This window comes from Microtus oregoni, unplaced genomic scaffold (genome assembly GCF_018167655.1).
Source record: "Microtus oregoni isolate MIOR12 unplaced genomic scaffold, Mior012 000013F_ref0000133, whole genome shotgun sequence".
NCBI classification, from domain to species: Eukaryota; Metazoa; Chordata; class Mammalia; order Rodentia; family Cricetidae; genus Microtus; species Microtus oregoni.
The window spans coordinates 10,458,135-10,473,512 of NW_024543072.1; the positions used below are offsets into that span (position 1 = coordinate 10,458,135).

General features: G+C 47.6%; 1 protein-coding gene across 1 annotated transcript in view; it reads right to left on the reverse strand.

The window, feature by feature from the left end:
* Positions 1 to 15,378, reverse strand: part of Wdfy4 (WDFY family member 4) — a 202,373-nt gene that overhangs the window by 59,953 nt on the left and 127,042 nt on the right. Inside the window, exons 43-46 of the mRNA XM_041662791.1 lie at positions 10,412 to 10,560; positions 4,819 to 4,939; positions 2,515 to 2,600; positions 776 to 838 (exon numbers count right to left, since the gene is read on the reverse strand). Coding sequence (XP_041518725.1) covers positions 776 to 838; positions 2,515 to 2,600; positions 4,819 to 4,939; positions 10,412 to 10,560 — 419 coding nt within the window. The remainder of the gene's footprint in view (positions 1 to 775; positions 839 to 2,514; positions 2,601 to 4,818; positions 4,940 to 10,411; positions 10,561 to 15,378) is intronic.

The window sequence follows — 15,378 nt, forward strand, 5'->3', positions numbered from 1 at the left end:
CTACGTTTGGGGATAGAAACCTTACCATTAACCAGTAAGATGACCCACACAGTAGGCTTTTAAGTTCCCATCTAATTCACACACCACTCATACTGTATCTCCTTTATATCCAAAATGCTTAGAACCAGAAATGCTTGGAGTTTGGACATGTTTTGAATTTTGTATATTTGCATATACATAATAAGGTGTCTGGGATATAACTCTCACCGAGAAATTCCGATGGGCCTGTTAACAGTCTGTGTGACTCCCTTGTCAGCAGGTCAATGGTCGTGTTGCATAGATCCTCTAACAAAGCCTGAGCAATTTTACGCAATCTTCTTAGTGTATTTGACTGACTGTGACCCATGTGTCACCTGAGGTAACACGCAGATGTTTCTACCTATGACAACCCATTGGCACTCACAGATTCAGATTTGAAGAGTTTTGGACTCCCGAATAAGTATGTTCAGACTGCATTGATTTAATTTCTGAACATCCAGAAACCCTCATGGCTGGTGCACACCCATTCCTGAGGGCCTGGATCAGGCTGTGCTGGAGTTATCCCTTCTACAGCAGGGGACGCAAGCTATTCAGGCCTGAGACTGTCGGGGCCTGTGCGGGTGGAGTCCAGGCCTATGTGTAGAAGTTAAACTGAAAGCAGAAACGTCAGGAGTAATAATAAGGATGTCTGCAGATTGGAAAGAAATTTACAAACAAATGGCTGTGCCCTTTGTATGGATCCTGAGCAGGAGAATAAGACAGAGCCAGGGCAGAGCGCACCCTGACCTGACATTACCTTAAGTTGAAGGGGTCCTCTGCGTTGCCTTTTCCTTTCAAGCTGGGCTGGAAAGTGCAAAAGCTAAACAAAAAAATAAATCGTGTTGTGAGCAGAGTCATTGCCCTCCCACCAGCTTACTCACACACACACACACTCACAAACACACACACATACACACTCCTGCCCATGTCCCTCCTACCAGCCTGTCCTGCAGTCCTGATCACCAGGCCTCGGGTGCCTCTGAGGCGTCTGTTTGGCAGCCTCACAGGCCAGGTCCATCCATAGCAGCGAAGGCAGGAAACAACAGCCACTGAATTACCACATCAAGGGGTTTGAAGGTCCTTTTCAGGGTCTCGCATTTCCATGACCAATTTGATAACTCCTTTCGCACATTCCTGTGTATCACTGTGTGCTCTCAGCTAACATTACAATCTTACACACACACACACACACACACACACACACACACACACACACACACAAAGACCCTGGGGAAAAGACTTGGTTCCCAGGCTGCTGCTATTGGACTGTGATGGGACTTTGCGGAGACGAGAAGAAGTGAAGGCCTTTAGGTCACTGTTGGGCCTGTAGGACCTCAGATGCCTTCATTTGCTCCTGTTTACTTCCCTGCCGTGAAATGATGCCTTTGTCGCGTGCTGTTAGCATGACTCACTGTTCGACAATAGGCCCAGAGTGATGAGGCCAACTGATCAAGTACTGGGACCTCCAACACGTGACACCAAATCAACCGCCCTATTATGAAATGGGTACCTCAAAGACACCTTTAGCAAGGCAGAAAAGAGACGCATGAGGCTTCTGGAGAGGAGCAGGAAACCTCAGCTAGTACCCAGCAGCTAGAGGAGCACATGAGGCAACAAGCGTCAAAAGTCTGCTCAGGGCAGCAGACAATGTGGCTTTTAGGAGGCAACTGACCCAAAGTGGGTAGCTCTGGCAGACACAAACCTGTGAACCCCATTTCCTCCATTCCACTCCTGAGTCCTGGATATGGAAACCGGCCCTGGGGTCACTTACCAGCCAGGAGCACCCGAAGGGCAAATCCTGAAGCTCCCCAGGACAGAGGTCAGAGGTCAGAGGCCACCTGCTCCCTCAGCTCTGTTTGCTCTGCTGGTGGCCAGGACCCAACCCTCCTCTCTGCCTAGTTTCTCTGTGGACCTGTCCCTGCCTCTATAAGTCCCTAACAACAGAAATGGATCACTGTGTGCTAAGGATTCAGTCGCAGGCTGGCGTTGCTTAGGCTGATTCATCTCTTTGGAGAGGAGAAGGAGCCGAACTGCGACAAAGGGCTTCTCTTAGGAAAGATGCTTCAGCATGCGAGTGAGAATCAGGGTTTGGAGTTCTTTCTGGTTAAAATATGAAATTGGAATGACTAAAATTGGCAACTGGAATCTAAAAGAGAGATTAAGCCAAAAGAAAAAAAAAGACTTGGAAAATTAGAAAATATAGCCAAAATGTTCTGGAAGGTCCATTACACAGCCACCGTCTTAAAGAACCTCTGTCTGCAAGACTTCTCCCCGGAGTCATTACCATTGTGCTACCTCAGTCCACAGAGATGAGGCTCCTAGGCTTTTGTTTGTACTTCGTCTCAAAAGTCAGGAAGTTCTTCCTTGTACCTCACCTAAGTTCTGCTTGCTATGGGTTGGGAAGCCTTTTCCCAAGAACACAGCTGGGAAATCTCCATTTCTCTGCCAAGGGTTTAGGGTCAGTTTCTTGGAAAGGAGAATGTGTCAGGCCCTTACCTTTTGAAGGCTTTACCCCGGTCACTGTTGTAGAAGACGAGGAGCTTAGAATCGCCATTTTGGAAAAAGATCTCCAGGGCGATGTCCTGTGCAGAGAAAGTACTGTCAGTACAAATAACTCCAGTTTGCCATGTGGGCTTCTGGGGTAGGAAACCCTGGTTCGTGTAGCCCCGGGCGTGACCACAGAGTGCACCTGCTGATGGAGCAGGAAGTGGAGGCTTTCTTTGCAGGACGGGAAGAACGGACAGAGGGAGAGCATGTGCAGTTGCACCCTCAAGCTGCATGACCTTTCTGTGTCATGGGCTTGGTTTCCTAAGACTCCACCAGAAGCCCCAGAGGCTACGGAGGAGGGATGACGCTCTGTGTGAGCACCACTGTGGACTCATCTGTAGACACGCTACTCTGGGGTGCTTCCCACACCCAGGGTGCTGAGTCTTCCTGATGTGACCACACAGTTTAATGCCTGATGAATGGACTCTACATGCTTCTCTTGCCTTTTCCTTTGGCTGTTTCCTCTCCTTTCTCCACCTCTCTTTCCCTTCCTTCTGTCCCAGGCTATGCATATAACACACTTGAAATAAGCCACAGATGAGCTGAGCCTCAGGGATGACATGGCATCTGGGAGGGAGAACTCCCAGAACTGGAGGGAAGTCCAAGGAGACGGAAACCAGGACAAGGGCCGGACTTGGACCTAGGGTTGTGCATCCAGCAGCAAGCAGCACTTGCTTCTCTCGGTGGTCAGCATGCTCTCCCAGCAGGGGAGGCATTTGTATGGGCACCTCCAAGTCCTCTACCAAGACGTGTAAGAGCCCTACAAAGAGAAAGGGAAATGACGAGAAGACAGAGGGGACAGCTTCCTCAGATCCTTAGAGTGGCAGGCTCTAGCTCTCCTGGGAGAAGCTTCTCCATCAGCCACCCGGCCCCTTGGTGACACAGATGCTCCCCCACCTCTGGGTTCCACAACCATGCAGAAAACAACCACCTGGAAGCAATCGCTATTTCTTATTACCCACTGCCGGTAACACTTCCTATGCACATAAGCTGTGAGGCCAGCACAGAAATCCAGGTAAGGTTTCTGTGTCTGACAGGTGCTGTATGAGGAGGGTGGGAAAGGTGAGGCACGGCTGCCTATGCCTGGATGGTGTGGTGCCCCGGAGAATTGACCAAGGGAGCCATACTGGGGACAAAGCCCAAAACCTTGCCTAAGATCTTCCTGGAGGAGACTCTTCCACACTTGGCCTCCTCACTTCCTCCTCTCGTTTGGAAAGAGCTCAGGGTCAGAAAAAATAGGAAGTAACTTCTTCAGGCAACAGTGGAGGAAAGGGGACTTAATAGAGCCCTAGACCCTGGTCCACAGGTAGCTGCAACTCTAGAATTTACTTCCTTGGGAGGGCCTCCCGAACTTCAGCTTTAGGGAGGCTTTCATGAGGAATTAAAGTGTTCCACACCCCCACAAATGAAGCCACAAATCCAAGAAGCCCTTAGTAGGTTCTTCCAAGTCAAATAGTGTTCCTCTTCATCCTTGCGAACTATCCTAGAACCCACAGAGAGGGCGAGGGATGAGCCCCAGTCCTCTCCTCCTAGCTGGCTTTCATCTCCCTGTGTCCCGAGGCTGCCTTGAAGGCCTTGGAGGCAGCCCTGCCCTTGCTGAGGCCATTCTGATACAGGTAAGTTAGGGTGTAGGCCACTGGGCTCCAGAGCCCTCTTCCTCCTACCCGTACTGCAGGTAATGAATCTAAACAGAATGCTCTAGGCAGAAAGTGGTGCAGGAGCTCATGACTGAGTGCATTTTCTCATGGGAGCCTCCATCTGTGTTCAGAACACAGAAAGGCCTTGTAGTCAATGGGGAGGCTCTGGGAGGTGCATTGGAGGGGAAAGCCACCAGGTCCCTAAATCACTTGGTCCAGGACATAATGAGAAGCTCAGAGCTAGACAAGATCTAGGGAAAGTCAGGAGAGGGGAGTGGTGACATGTATTCAGGATCACCAGCTCTAAGTGATGTCCCTAAATTCCTAAATCATCAATACATTTGTGTATCACAGGAAAGATGCCTATTCCTAGATGACCCAGCGAGCAAGAATAACTCAGCTAAAGGCCTGGCTGGAGAGCCTGTAGAGGCAGCCAGAGCTCCAAGTTGGTTGGCAACCAGATGATGCCCAGGGAAATGATACTCACAAGAGTCTTGAGCTGTATATAGGAGCCAAGAGGAGTCACAGACAGGTATCTCTGATGATGCCTGGTTGACTTGTTGTGATGAGAGAATCACCTCCTTAAACCCTGGTGGGTCAGAACCCCTCAACGCACCTGCAGGAGAAAGCGGGCCTGCCGGAGCTCTCTGAGGTCACTGTAGGCAAAGCGTTGGCAGGAGTAGTGGTCAGAGGACCTGTCTTTGCTGCACATGTTGAAAATGAAAGGATCGCTGATGCTGAAAAGGGAACAAGACATGTGGTGTTAGTCTCCTCCCATCGTCTGCCATCTCACTGGAAGAGAATGTAGTCCAGCCTCCTGTTCTGTTGGCCTCTGATGATCTGATGAACTGAGTACCAGAAATCCACATGTTCTGCCCTCGAAGAGTAAACTGAGTGCCAGCCTCATTGGGGGAGTCGTGTTGACCCAGGGAGTGGGGGCTGGGTATGTGAAAACAGCCCCTGTGTTAAGAAGTCTGCAAACTGCTTACACCACATGGTTCTTTGGTACCTTGGACCCACTTTCCCCATCCTGTATCTTTAATGGCCCTGGAAGCTCTTCAGATGGACCACCCCATTGTCGAATATGTCTCTCTGAGACAGAGGTCCACTGAATTAGAAGACATAGTGGAGTCAATGGACAGAAGAACTAACTGGAAATGATTTGGTTTGCAAGATCCAGCCTTGAATGAGAGAAAGGAGTACCTTCCAAATTCTCTGAAGCCAGGCCTTGGAGGGTCAACCAGCAGCCTACCAGAGAGCAGAGCAGAGCCACATGTGACCTGAGTCCCACCTCCTGCAACAGGGAGGGATGACCTGTAGGGTCCAGAAGGTAGCATAGGACCACACAGAGATGTCAGGCGGCTTTCCATCCATCAATTATCGAACAGTTCAGAATGAGCCTGCATCCTTGAAGGAAGTGGAGAGGGCAGAGAACCTTAGACCTGCCCGAATATTTGTTCCCAAAGAGGAAAACATTCTATTTCAGTCACTAGTGAACCTTGAGTAGGAGAGCTTTCAGCACCCACATAGATGACATCTTGGGAAATAAAATTACCTCCCTTTACAGACACATCCACTTCTGAAGAGCTAGGTCATGTACCCAGTATTTCACATTTATTTAGATTTTATTTCATCTTAAACTGTGTGTGCACCACTACACACTTTCTGACCATTTTGATAAAATTTCCATTTTAAGATAAATGATACCTGCCCCCATACATCAGTGCTACAGAAATTCATACCCTGATCGCAAGCCTAGAAAGGCCAGGGATGGAGATATGGAGGGGGGACTGTTTCATCTCCTCCTGGTGTTGCCCCCTCCCCAGGAAGCTCATGAGGCCTCCATGCCACCATTCTGTAGCTGAGAGAAGTCAGACTGTCACAGACATGGTGGGGCTTTCTAGTCTAGTCAGTGGACCAGGTTCACTTTATGAAGAGCTTGTACTTTAATATTGGTTGAAGGTTCCCACAGGTCAGGGTGGAAACCTGGAACCCCTGGGTAGCTTCTTATACAGATAGCGTTGAAGATGCAAAGTCGGAGTCTTTGCAAGCCCAGCTAGCCCTTCTCTGAGCAGCCTTCCTGGACTCTCTGCTCTGAGCCACAGCGCTGTGGGTTAATCAGAGAGAAAATGTGGTTTGGGTTTTGGAAGCCTTGGCCACGGGGCTTTAATTCAAAGCTGTTGCTGGCCGAGGTCCATTGTGCATGTCTAGTGCCATGATAGGGTCTAAGCTGAGCTGTTTCTAAATATTTCTGACTTTCAAAGGAGCAACAGTGGTAAATCTAGCTCCCACCCTTGGCATCCAGGTCAAGGTCTGGTGGGAAGGACAACCACTAATCTTGTTTGTTCCCCCACAGGCTCCTGCTATGAGAAAACCCCATCTACACCTTAGGTCCTCCACAGAACCGGCCAGCATCTCCTGTGCAGGCAGAGGCAGAGGCTTTGATCTTGGCTTCTATTCCCTCATCTTCCCCTGAACCCTATGCATATTTGCTAAGTGACTGCCATGCTCCTCAGTTGCACAATCCTTCCCCATCCAGGGTTTACTTTGGTCTGAGATGAGTCTCCCTGAGCGTGAGCCATGGTGCTCTCCAGTTCTAAACCTGGAAGCTGCTTGTCAGGGGTGCTGCTTCCCCAAGGTGACATTCTGTTACTGTATTCAAACCCAGGTCCCCTTGATTCGTAAGCCCAAGCTCAAGCAACAGTGTCCTTGGAGGCAGAAAGGCTGGCCTCAGAGTTTTCCCAGAGCTCTTCTGTTCACATCTCTCTCCTTCCAGCTACCCCAAGCCACAGATTCCACCACTGACCTGTGAACACGGGCAGCCTGAGGGAAAATGTACTGGAATATGGAAAGGGCTTTTGGGAGAAATGAAAACAGTTATATTTCTCATGCTTATAGGAACTGCAATAACCCTACAAAACAGAATCAGCAGTTGTGGAATCTCAGAGAAGCTAACATTCCATTAATATTAATATCCACTGTTGACTTCACGGATAGAAGTTCCCGTTGAAATCCATCAGAGGCAGTATTCACACACGTGTCACAGGGTTTTTGGGATAACATCTTACACATCATGCTAATTAAATCGGTACTCAGATGTGTAATATAGATGGGAAGAAAGGTATCCTGCTCTTCGAGAGGTGGATCGGTACAAATCGTAGGATGCTGTTCAGAGTTCTGCTTCCAGGCAGCCATCTTGGCTCATGAAACTGTCTAGAGTGATCTTGGTAAATTTTTAATAGCTCCAGCAGTAGGGAAACCTACTATATCAGGAAAATGATAGTCACAGCAATGAGTGCCTGGACTTTGACAGCTGAGGTAAGTTTTAAAATAAAATATACTTTGGTTTGCTCCTATATGAAGTCACTCAATTTTGTCAGAATGGTACTTGAAGTTTATGACTGGAATCTTGGGGATCATATTCTCTTCAGTGTCCTCACCTCTTTATGTCTGTGGAGCTACCAAGCATGAGGTATTCAGTAACTTTGTGGAATTGAATTTAACAGAGAAATGATGCCCAATATTACCTGTGGACATGGAAGGGGGATCGGGTTTAATAGCTGACCACTAAGGTTCCAGTGGATGCCAGTGTTATCGGGTAGAATTGTGACTTCCTAATGGGATATGTTTATGTCAGAATGTGACTTTATTTGAAAATGGAACATTTATAGAAGTTATCAACTTAAATAAATGGATTGGGCCCTAATTCAAGACAACTTCATGAAAGGGGAGAATGGATGCACAAAGAAGATGATGGGAAAGACAGCCATGTGAGCAATGTCTGTGTATAGCCAAGGAATTCCAAGGATTTCCCAGACTCCGGAAGCCAAGGGGAAAGGAAGGCTTCTTCCCATGAGCAGCTGAGAAAGTGGCTTCCTACTAACACCTTGGTCCATTCTTTTGGCTTGTAAGGCTGTGTAATTATAAAAATCTTGTTATTTTAGGCCACCTAATTCTTGACAACACTAATGAACTAAGGCTGAGCTTCCAGTCACGGAGGGAGCCCAGTGTAACTAACATGCCTAAGTCCAGTGGCGGGGCACTCATGGTGTTCTTGGGATTGACTGGGGATATTTTTATGGTGCATCAGCGAGCCTCTTCCAAGGCCTAATGCTCAGCTGTGCTCTACTTGATGGCTTTTAGGGAAGCATTTCAGGGCTGGCCCAGCTTTATTTTTAATAGGCTTATTTATGTATCTTCCTTAGTCTCCATGGTCAAAATAAGGCCTAATCCCCATTGATCTGACATGATCTGTGAGCCTGGCGGGGAAAGCTACCTCCTTAGTAGAACCAGCACTTTCCCAGGCCACAGACTAGACCAGGAGCAGGCGGGGTGTGTGTGTGACTGTCTGATTAACAAACATTTCCTGAGGGTGAACTAAAAATACCCAGGCAATTCCCTGGAGATACCCCAAGGTAATCAATTGTTTCCACTCTCCCTGTATTCTAGAAAAGTACGGTTCAGTTCAAGACAAGGAAGTCACTCTTGCCTTACAAATCAAATCCCCGACTGCTGGGTTTCCATTGCAACTACAAAGATAAACAACTTGATGCTTAAAACAAAGTGTAGTTGGTCAATAGGCTTTCAGTTAAGGCTAGTTCAATCCAAGCTCAGGTGAAGTGTGAAGTGATGGGCTGCGCATGTCATTTCACGGGCATGCTGAGCAACTAGAAAGAACAGAAAGCTTCCGTCAACTTAGAAAGACCAGCCTGCAGACCCACTGCTGGTATTGATCGGTATCCATAAAACATGAGCAAGAAGATGGGATAAATGTGCCAAGTATTAATTATACTGCTCCAGCTTTGGAAAATCATCAAAGACTTGTAGCGACAGGAGAAGTTTCGGTATGAATAAAAGATGGAAATTAATGGAGAGGACTGGTCAGCAAGGATAATGAAGCAAATTTCAACCCTAATCTAAATCAGGTGGGCTTGCACGCAGTCTTCTTTCTACATATCCTTTAACCTTCCTGACCGAAATTGGAGATCATGACCGCTGGGAGCTCAGATTCTTACTGTTGAGAGGTCAATACTGAACTCTTTGCCAACATCCGAAAACAATGGTTTTCAAAGTATGGTCCCCGGTGACTAGTTGAATCAGCCTAAGCTACGAGCTGGCAAAGTTTCAGAACCTACCATCTATTGAGTTAGAAACTAGAGATAGGGCAGAGTCCAGAAGTCTGTGTTCTAATGATCGCTCCAGGTGACTCTGGAGTAAGCCACGCTGAAAGTAACTAGTCACTATACTAAGTAGTTACTTGGTCACCATAGGAATCTTTGCAAACCACATTGAAAAACAAAACAAATAAACCTCTCCACCTATAGGAACACACACAGTTTGTCAACTTGTCTCCACCCATGGGAAAACACACAGTTTGTCAACTTGCACTATCAGTTTGAATTCAGGGGGCTGTCCTTTCATGAGCACAGAATGGCCAGTAGGGACTAGTTGAATTCCAAAATACCAAACATTTGTCACTATAGAAGGGTCTTAGGATTTCCTGCCGGCAATGTTTGCTACCAGTTGGGGAAAAGACGGGAGACTCCAGTTTCTTTTCTTATTTGTTTTGTGGTGTTTTCTCAAGATAGGATTCTCACTTGTAGCCCTTGCTGGCCTCAAACTTGGGATCTTCCTGCCTCAGGCTCCTGAGTATTGGGATAATACATGTGCCACCTCATCTGTATGATGGCTCAAAAGTCCTGTCCAAGGCTCACCCATTGTTAGATCTTAGCCACACCCTCAGGCAGCCCTCCCTTATCACACCAGAGCCAATACGTCTCCCAAGATGGTCACGTAAACACCCCTGCCCCATGTATGTTTTGTTCCAGAATGACAGTGTGCTCAAGCTCTTTTCATGAAGCCTGTCTGTGCCGACTACAGCACTTGAATGCCTCTGCATGCAGGGCCAGCAGCACTGTCTCATAGAGAACGACGGGCAGCCAGCCAGTTGTTGCATGTGTAACTTGATATCAATAAAGTCTTTTATCCAAATAACCCGAGGGAAGGTCCCCAAGTGCTATGACACATTTCCAGGAAGGGGAGACATAGGAACTGCCACACAACATGGGACCCAGCCCAGAAGCTGGCTTTGGGGAGCCATAGCCATGGGTTCTAAGCCCACAGTAAATGGTTGGAAGGGGAAGAGGAAAAGAGGGAACTGGAAGGAGGCAGGGCTGGGAGGAAGCTGCTGGGGAAAGTGGAGAACTCACTTGGATAAGCAGTGGCGGGTGCAATAGACATCGCCTGTGGGAGACAGGGTAAAGTTCTCACAGATGTAGAAGTGCTGCTGGCCAAAGAGCAGGATCCCTTCTGAGACCAGGTGGCCCTGCACAATCACCAGGGGGACCTTCTGTGACACCTGGAGGGAGAGAGTGTGCAAGAGTCAGATTGGATGCAAGTGAAACGTGCCTATGAATCTTATGAAGAACAGGGGGCAGTCACCAGTCACTCCCAGGACGTTTGGAGGTGACAGTGGAGTGGCGTGCAAGAACGACAAGCTGTACCATCCCAATTGCAACCCAGGAGCTTTGTTTATACTAAATACCTCATGCCACTTATAATCTCCCCAGTGATACAACCACCCGGATCATGCCATCTGGGTGACATCTAATCCCAGCACTTGAGAGGCAGAGGCAAATGGATCTCTGTGAGTTCGAGGCCAGCAACTTCCAGGACAGTCAGGGCTGTTACACAGAGAAACCCTGTCTCAAAAAACCAATATATATTTTAATTATACCATTTCCCCATTCCTTTTCCTCCCTCCAAGCCCTCCCAAATGCCCCTCCTTGCTCTCTTTCAAACTCAAGGCCTCTTTTGCCATTAATTGTTGTTACATAGAATGTATATGTATATAAATATATGTATGTATTTACATACATGTCTCTCTCTCTCTCTATATATATATATACATACATACATGTACACACACTTATATATTCCTAAATACAAACTGTTCAGTCTGTGTAATGTTACTGTGTGTTTTCAGGGCTTACCATTTGGTTTTGGATAAGCAGTTGGTGTGCTCTTCCCTGGGGAAGACTATTTCTCCTGCTCCCAGAATTTCTTACCCTTTACTCTGCCCCCTCTTCTGCAATGTTCCCTGAGCCTTACGCTGGGGAGTGTTTTGTAGATGTATCTTTTGGGACTTACTGCTGTAATCCTAAGCATGCCCAAGTCTTTTCTCTTACATTAAGCTCCCTAACAAACAAAGCATTCCCCAGTTTATAATAAGGCAAGTTTGACTGGGGACAAGTAATTGTCCAGGGACCCTCTGGTACTAGCCAATGAGTAACTGAGCCAGTAATAGAACCCAGGGATGTCCAAAACCAAGTACAAGCCTGGTACTGTTGCCTCTGCAAAGCCAAGGCAAGAGTGAGTTCAGGATGTTCAGCATCTACACAGACACTTGCTCCTGAACCACAGTTCATACTCCTTCACTGACTGAGAGCACTTGGGGCAGGGGCACAGCCCTTCCCAGTACAACTTGCCCCTAGCAACAGGTAGTCATGACGCCTTTGCCTCAATTCCGAGTCACTGCTTGGGTGTGATCAGCTGAGACCACTACACCACAGCTGTGCCAGGCCAGTCCTGACTTCCACACGCCAAAATGCTTCCCGAGAGCATATGCACGTAAAGATCCTAGGAATTCTGACTTATGACAATGACTCAGAGTCCAGCATGGATGAATAAATGATGAATAAAACCCAAAGGGGCTAAGAGTAAGACCAAAGCTAGTGTTTCTCCAAGTATTTCCATCCTTTCAAATGTAGAACTCACAGGTAGGGGTGGTACACACTGGCAATGCCGACTCTGAGGAATGAAGGGGCAAGGGTGTCTGGAGACGTTAACACAAAGACTGAATGTGGCATATACCGGGAAATGCCAGTGCTAAATTCTGAGGCAGGGAAGGCATGTAGGGGGCGGGGGCGTGGATCTAAAGGCTGAAAGCGGCATGCACCTGTATTCCTAGCTACTCGGGGAGCTGAAGCAGGAGACTTGTTTGAAGCCAACCTGGACTACAAATGAGACCCCCATCTCTAAAAGGAAATACGTAGAAGTCTCGCCACAGTCACCAGCAAACTGCGGTTTGTTCCAGCAAAACTCATGTTGAGGTCAATTACCCACAGTCACAGCCATTGGGGCCATTGGGAAAGACACTTAGGGCTTCACAGTAGATACAATCAAATTATTGTTTGTTTGGTGTTTCATCTTACACGGTTTGCGGAGACTGGAGGGGAACCTGGCCAGGAATCAGGGAATGGCTGTGCCTCACAATGGTCTTCTGAATGCAAGTCAGGCTTTTTTTTTACACTGCTCTGGTCTTGACATAAGCACCCGGTTTCCACAGTTACCTTGTTATGGCTAGTCTTTTCCCTGAGCAGCCCCCATGGTGGCCTTCCTACCTGCCTCATGTAGACATGTCTGACTTTCAGTAATAGTGACAGACTATCCCAGTGCAGTTTGTTTGACCAGTTTTTCCTGAATTCAGCTTGCTTTCAAATATTTGGCATTTGCAGGGCTGTGCCAGCCTCCCTCACGCTGCACGGGTCTCTTTGAATTGACAGGTGTGTCTGAGGAATAAAGTTCTGGAAACCAGGCAGGAGGCCGGGGTGAGGGTGCTTTAAATCCTCACGGCTGTTGCAATTACTCCTGTGCAGTGGCACGAGATTGCTAACATTGTAAGACAGGCTCTACAACCTGAATCCAAGTCTGGCTGTATTTCCCAAGGACTCAAAGTCTACTGCCCAGCCGGGCGTTGCTGGCGCACGCCTTTAATCCCAGCACTCGGGAGGCAGAGGCAGGCGGATCTCTGTGAGTTCGAGGCTAGCCTGGTCTACAAGAGTTAGTTCTAGGACAGGAACCAAAAGCTACGGAGAAACCCTGTCTCGAAAAATCCCCCCCCCCCAAAAAAAAAGTCTACTGCCCATAGTGAGGCAGGAGGGTGGAGAGGGGGGGCTCTTTGGACATGGTTGCTAGTGCATCATCAACTTCATCAGGATGGAATCTCTAAGAGTGCTGAACTTAAAAGAAAAAGATCAGAAGACTTGCGTTCACAGACTCCCTGCATCTTGTCACACAATACCCGGTTTCACCTGAGACTATGTCATCCATATGGACCCTCAGCCATCCAGACCCATAAGCCTAAAGAAACCTCTTTTCCTTATAAAATAACCAAGCCTCAAGTCTTTTAGCATAGTATCACAAGACATACTGATAATGAAGAGTTATGCTAGGTTGTTTAAACTTTTTTTCCCCTGTGACAGGTGAAATTCAGAGACACCACCTTCAAGTTTATAAGGTGATATGTGAAGTCACAATGCCAACATTGGCACAGGCACCCCCAGAACCTCTCCCCTCCCCAGGCATCACCCCCATTAAAGCCTTCACAGTTCCAGCAGTGGGGTTTTGGAGCACATGCCAAATCTGATCTGACGCTTTCCTTTGGGAAGGCTTAAGTAACAACCAGAATAAACCAAACCACAAGAAAAATGTCTAAAGAGAGCTGGGTTAATAGCTTAAAAATTGATTCTGTTAGAAAAGAAATGGCATTTTAAAAACTGGAAGATGAGCCCAAGTGAACTATTACCTGCTCTTCCATTTAAATTAGCCCAGAGAGGGCTCCATTCGTGTTTACTCACGACTCAGAAATCCCTCATGCCTCGATGCTATCGATCATTTGAGACAAGGGGAACTTTTGTTTCTGCAGAAGAACTTTTTAAAGACCTGCTAGATGATGTATGGTCATTCCCAGTGGGTGGATAACTGAGAAAGTAAATACACCTCCATTTGCAGACGATGGACAACAGGTTGTCCGGAAAACCAGAAAGGTTGGAGACAAAACGTGAGTCGGTGTCACCGGGTAGCAGCTCGCCAGGGCACATGGCTCCAAAGCAAGGCTTCGTCTTGGGGCACGTCTAGAAAGCGCAAGGACAGCTACACATTTCTGGAAGCTGTGTGTGGCAGCATTAGTCTGTAATCTAGTGTAGCATTCAAGTTCATAGGAGGAAAAACTGAGACCCAGAGAGGCCATTAAAGCCAAGGAGCCAGCGAAGGAACTGCCTGATTGGTCTATTCTCTCTTCTATTTCTGTGCGGGTGAATGATGTACCCCCACCCCGTCTTGTGTCCTCAGTATGCACTCTTAGCACTAGGAAACGGATTGGGTACAGCTATTCCTTGGTATTCTTGGGGATGATTCCAGAACCTCTGTCCACTGCTATCAAATTCCACAGATACTCAAGTCCCTTTTATCTCTCCTATTGCTTTAAATCATCTCTAGATGATTTGAATATTTAATATAATACCAGCACTGTCTACACTGGTGTATTGTATTGTCTAGAGAAAAGTCAAGTCGGGGTTGGAGCCTGCAAGATCTCAGAACAGACACAATGCTTCAGAGTTAGTTTTTGATTCACAGGTGGTTGGCACCATCAACTTAGCATTTGGAAGCATGAGAGTTTGGTTATATACTTAATTAAAAAAAAAAGATTGTTGAGAAAAACTAAACTAAAACTATGAAAAAGGGGACAGACTGCAAAAGCCATATTTGTGCTGATTCCCATAAACCCCGGCTCCTCTAATTCCCCATGGATCACAATTACTTAGAGCTTCAGTCACACCAGTGATGAGAGAAAAGAACTCTAAGGCAACGTGGAGCTTCTGCATGGCTGCCTGTGTCAGTACGGCAACACTATGAAGCAGCACCATGCTGGGCCTTTTTACATGAGTGCTTCTCTCTGAGACAAGGAGCAGGGATGCCCCCTGCCTGCCTGGCTGTGCCACTTCTACCATAAACAGTTACGTCAAGCCGCCCTCCTTTCTCTGCAGGCTGTGGCACTGGGTGGAAGGATAGCGACTTCGACACTGTATGGCTGCTCCAGCGTAATGTAAACATAAGGCCAAAGGCAGTTCAAGGCCCAGTGCCCACCACTGTCATCCCTGAGGGTAAGCTTGTTGACACTCGATTGGTGGCGTGTGGAAGTGTGTCTAGCCTGGATCTCTGAGTACTATAACCCTGGATTGAGGGTCTTGGAAATTGTTACTGTTGACATCCGAAATATTTCAAAGGCTGGTGTGTTCAAGGCTTGGTGGCCAGCTGGTTGATGGAACTGAGAGGCGACTGAGTCGGGGGAGGGGGGTCTGGCCTAGTCCCATGCCTTATTGAGATGGGAGTCCTA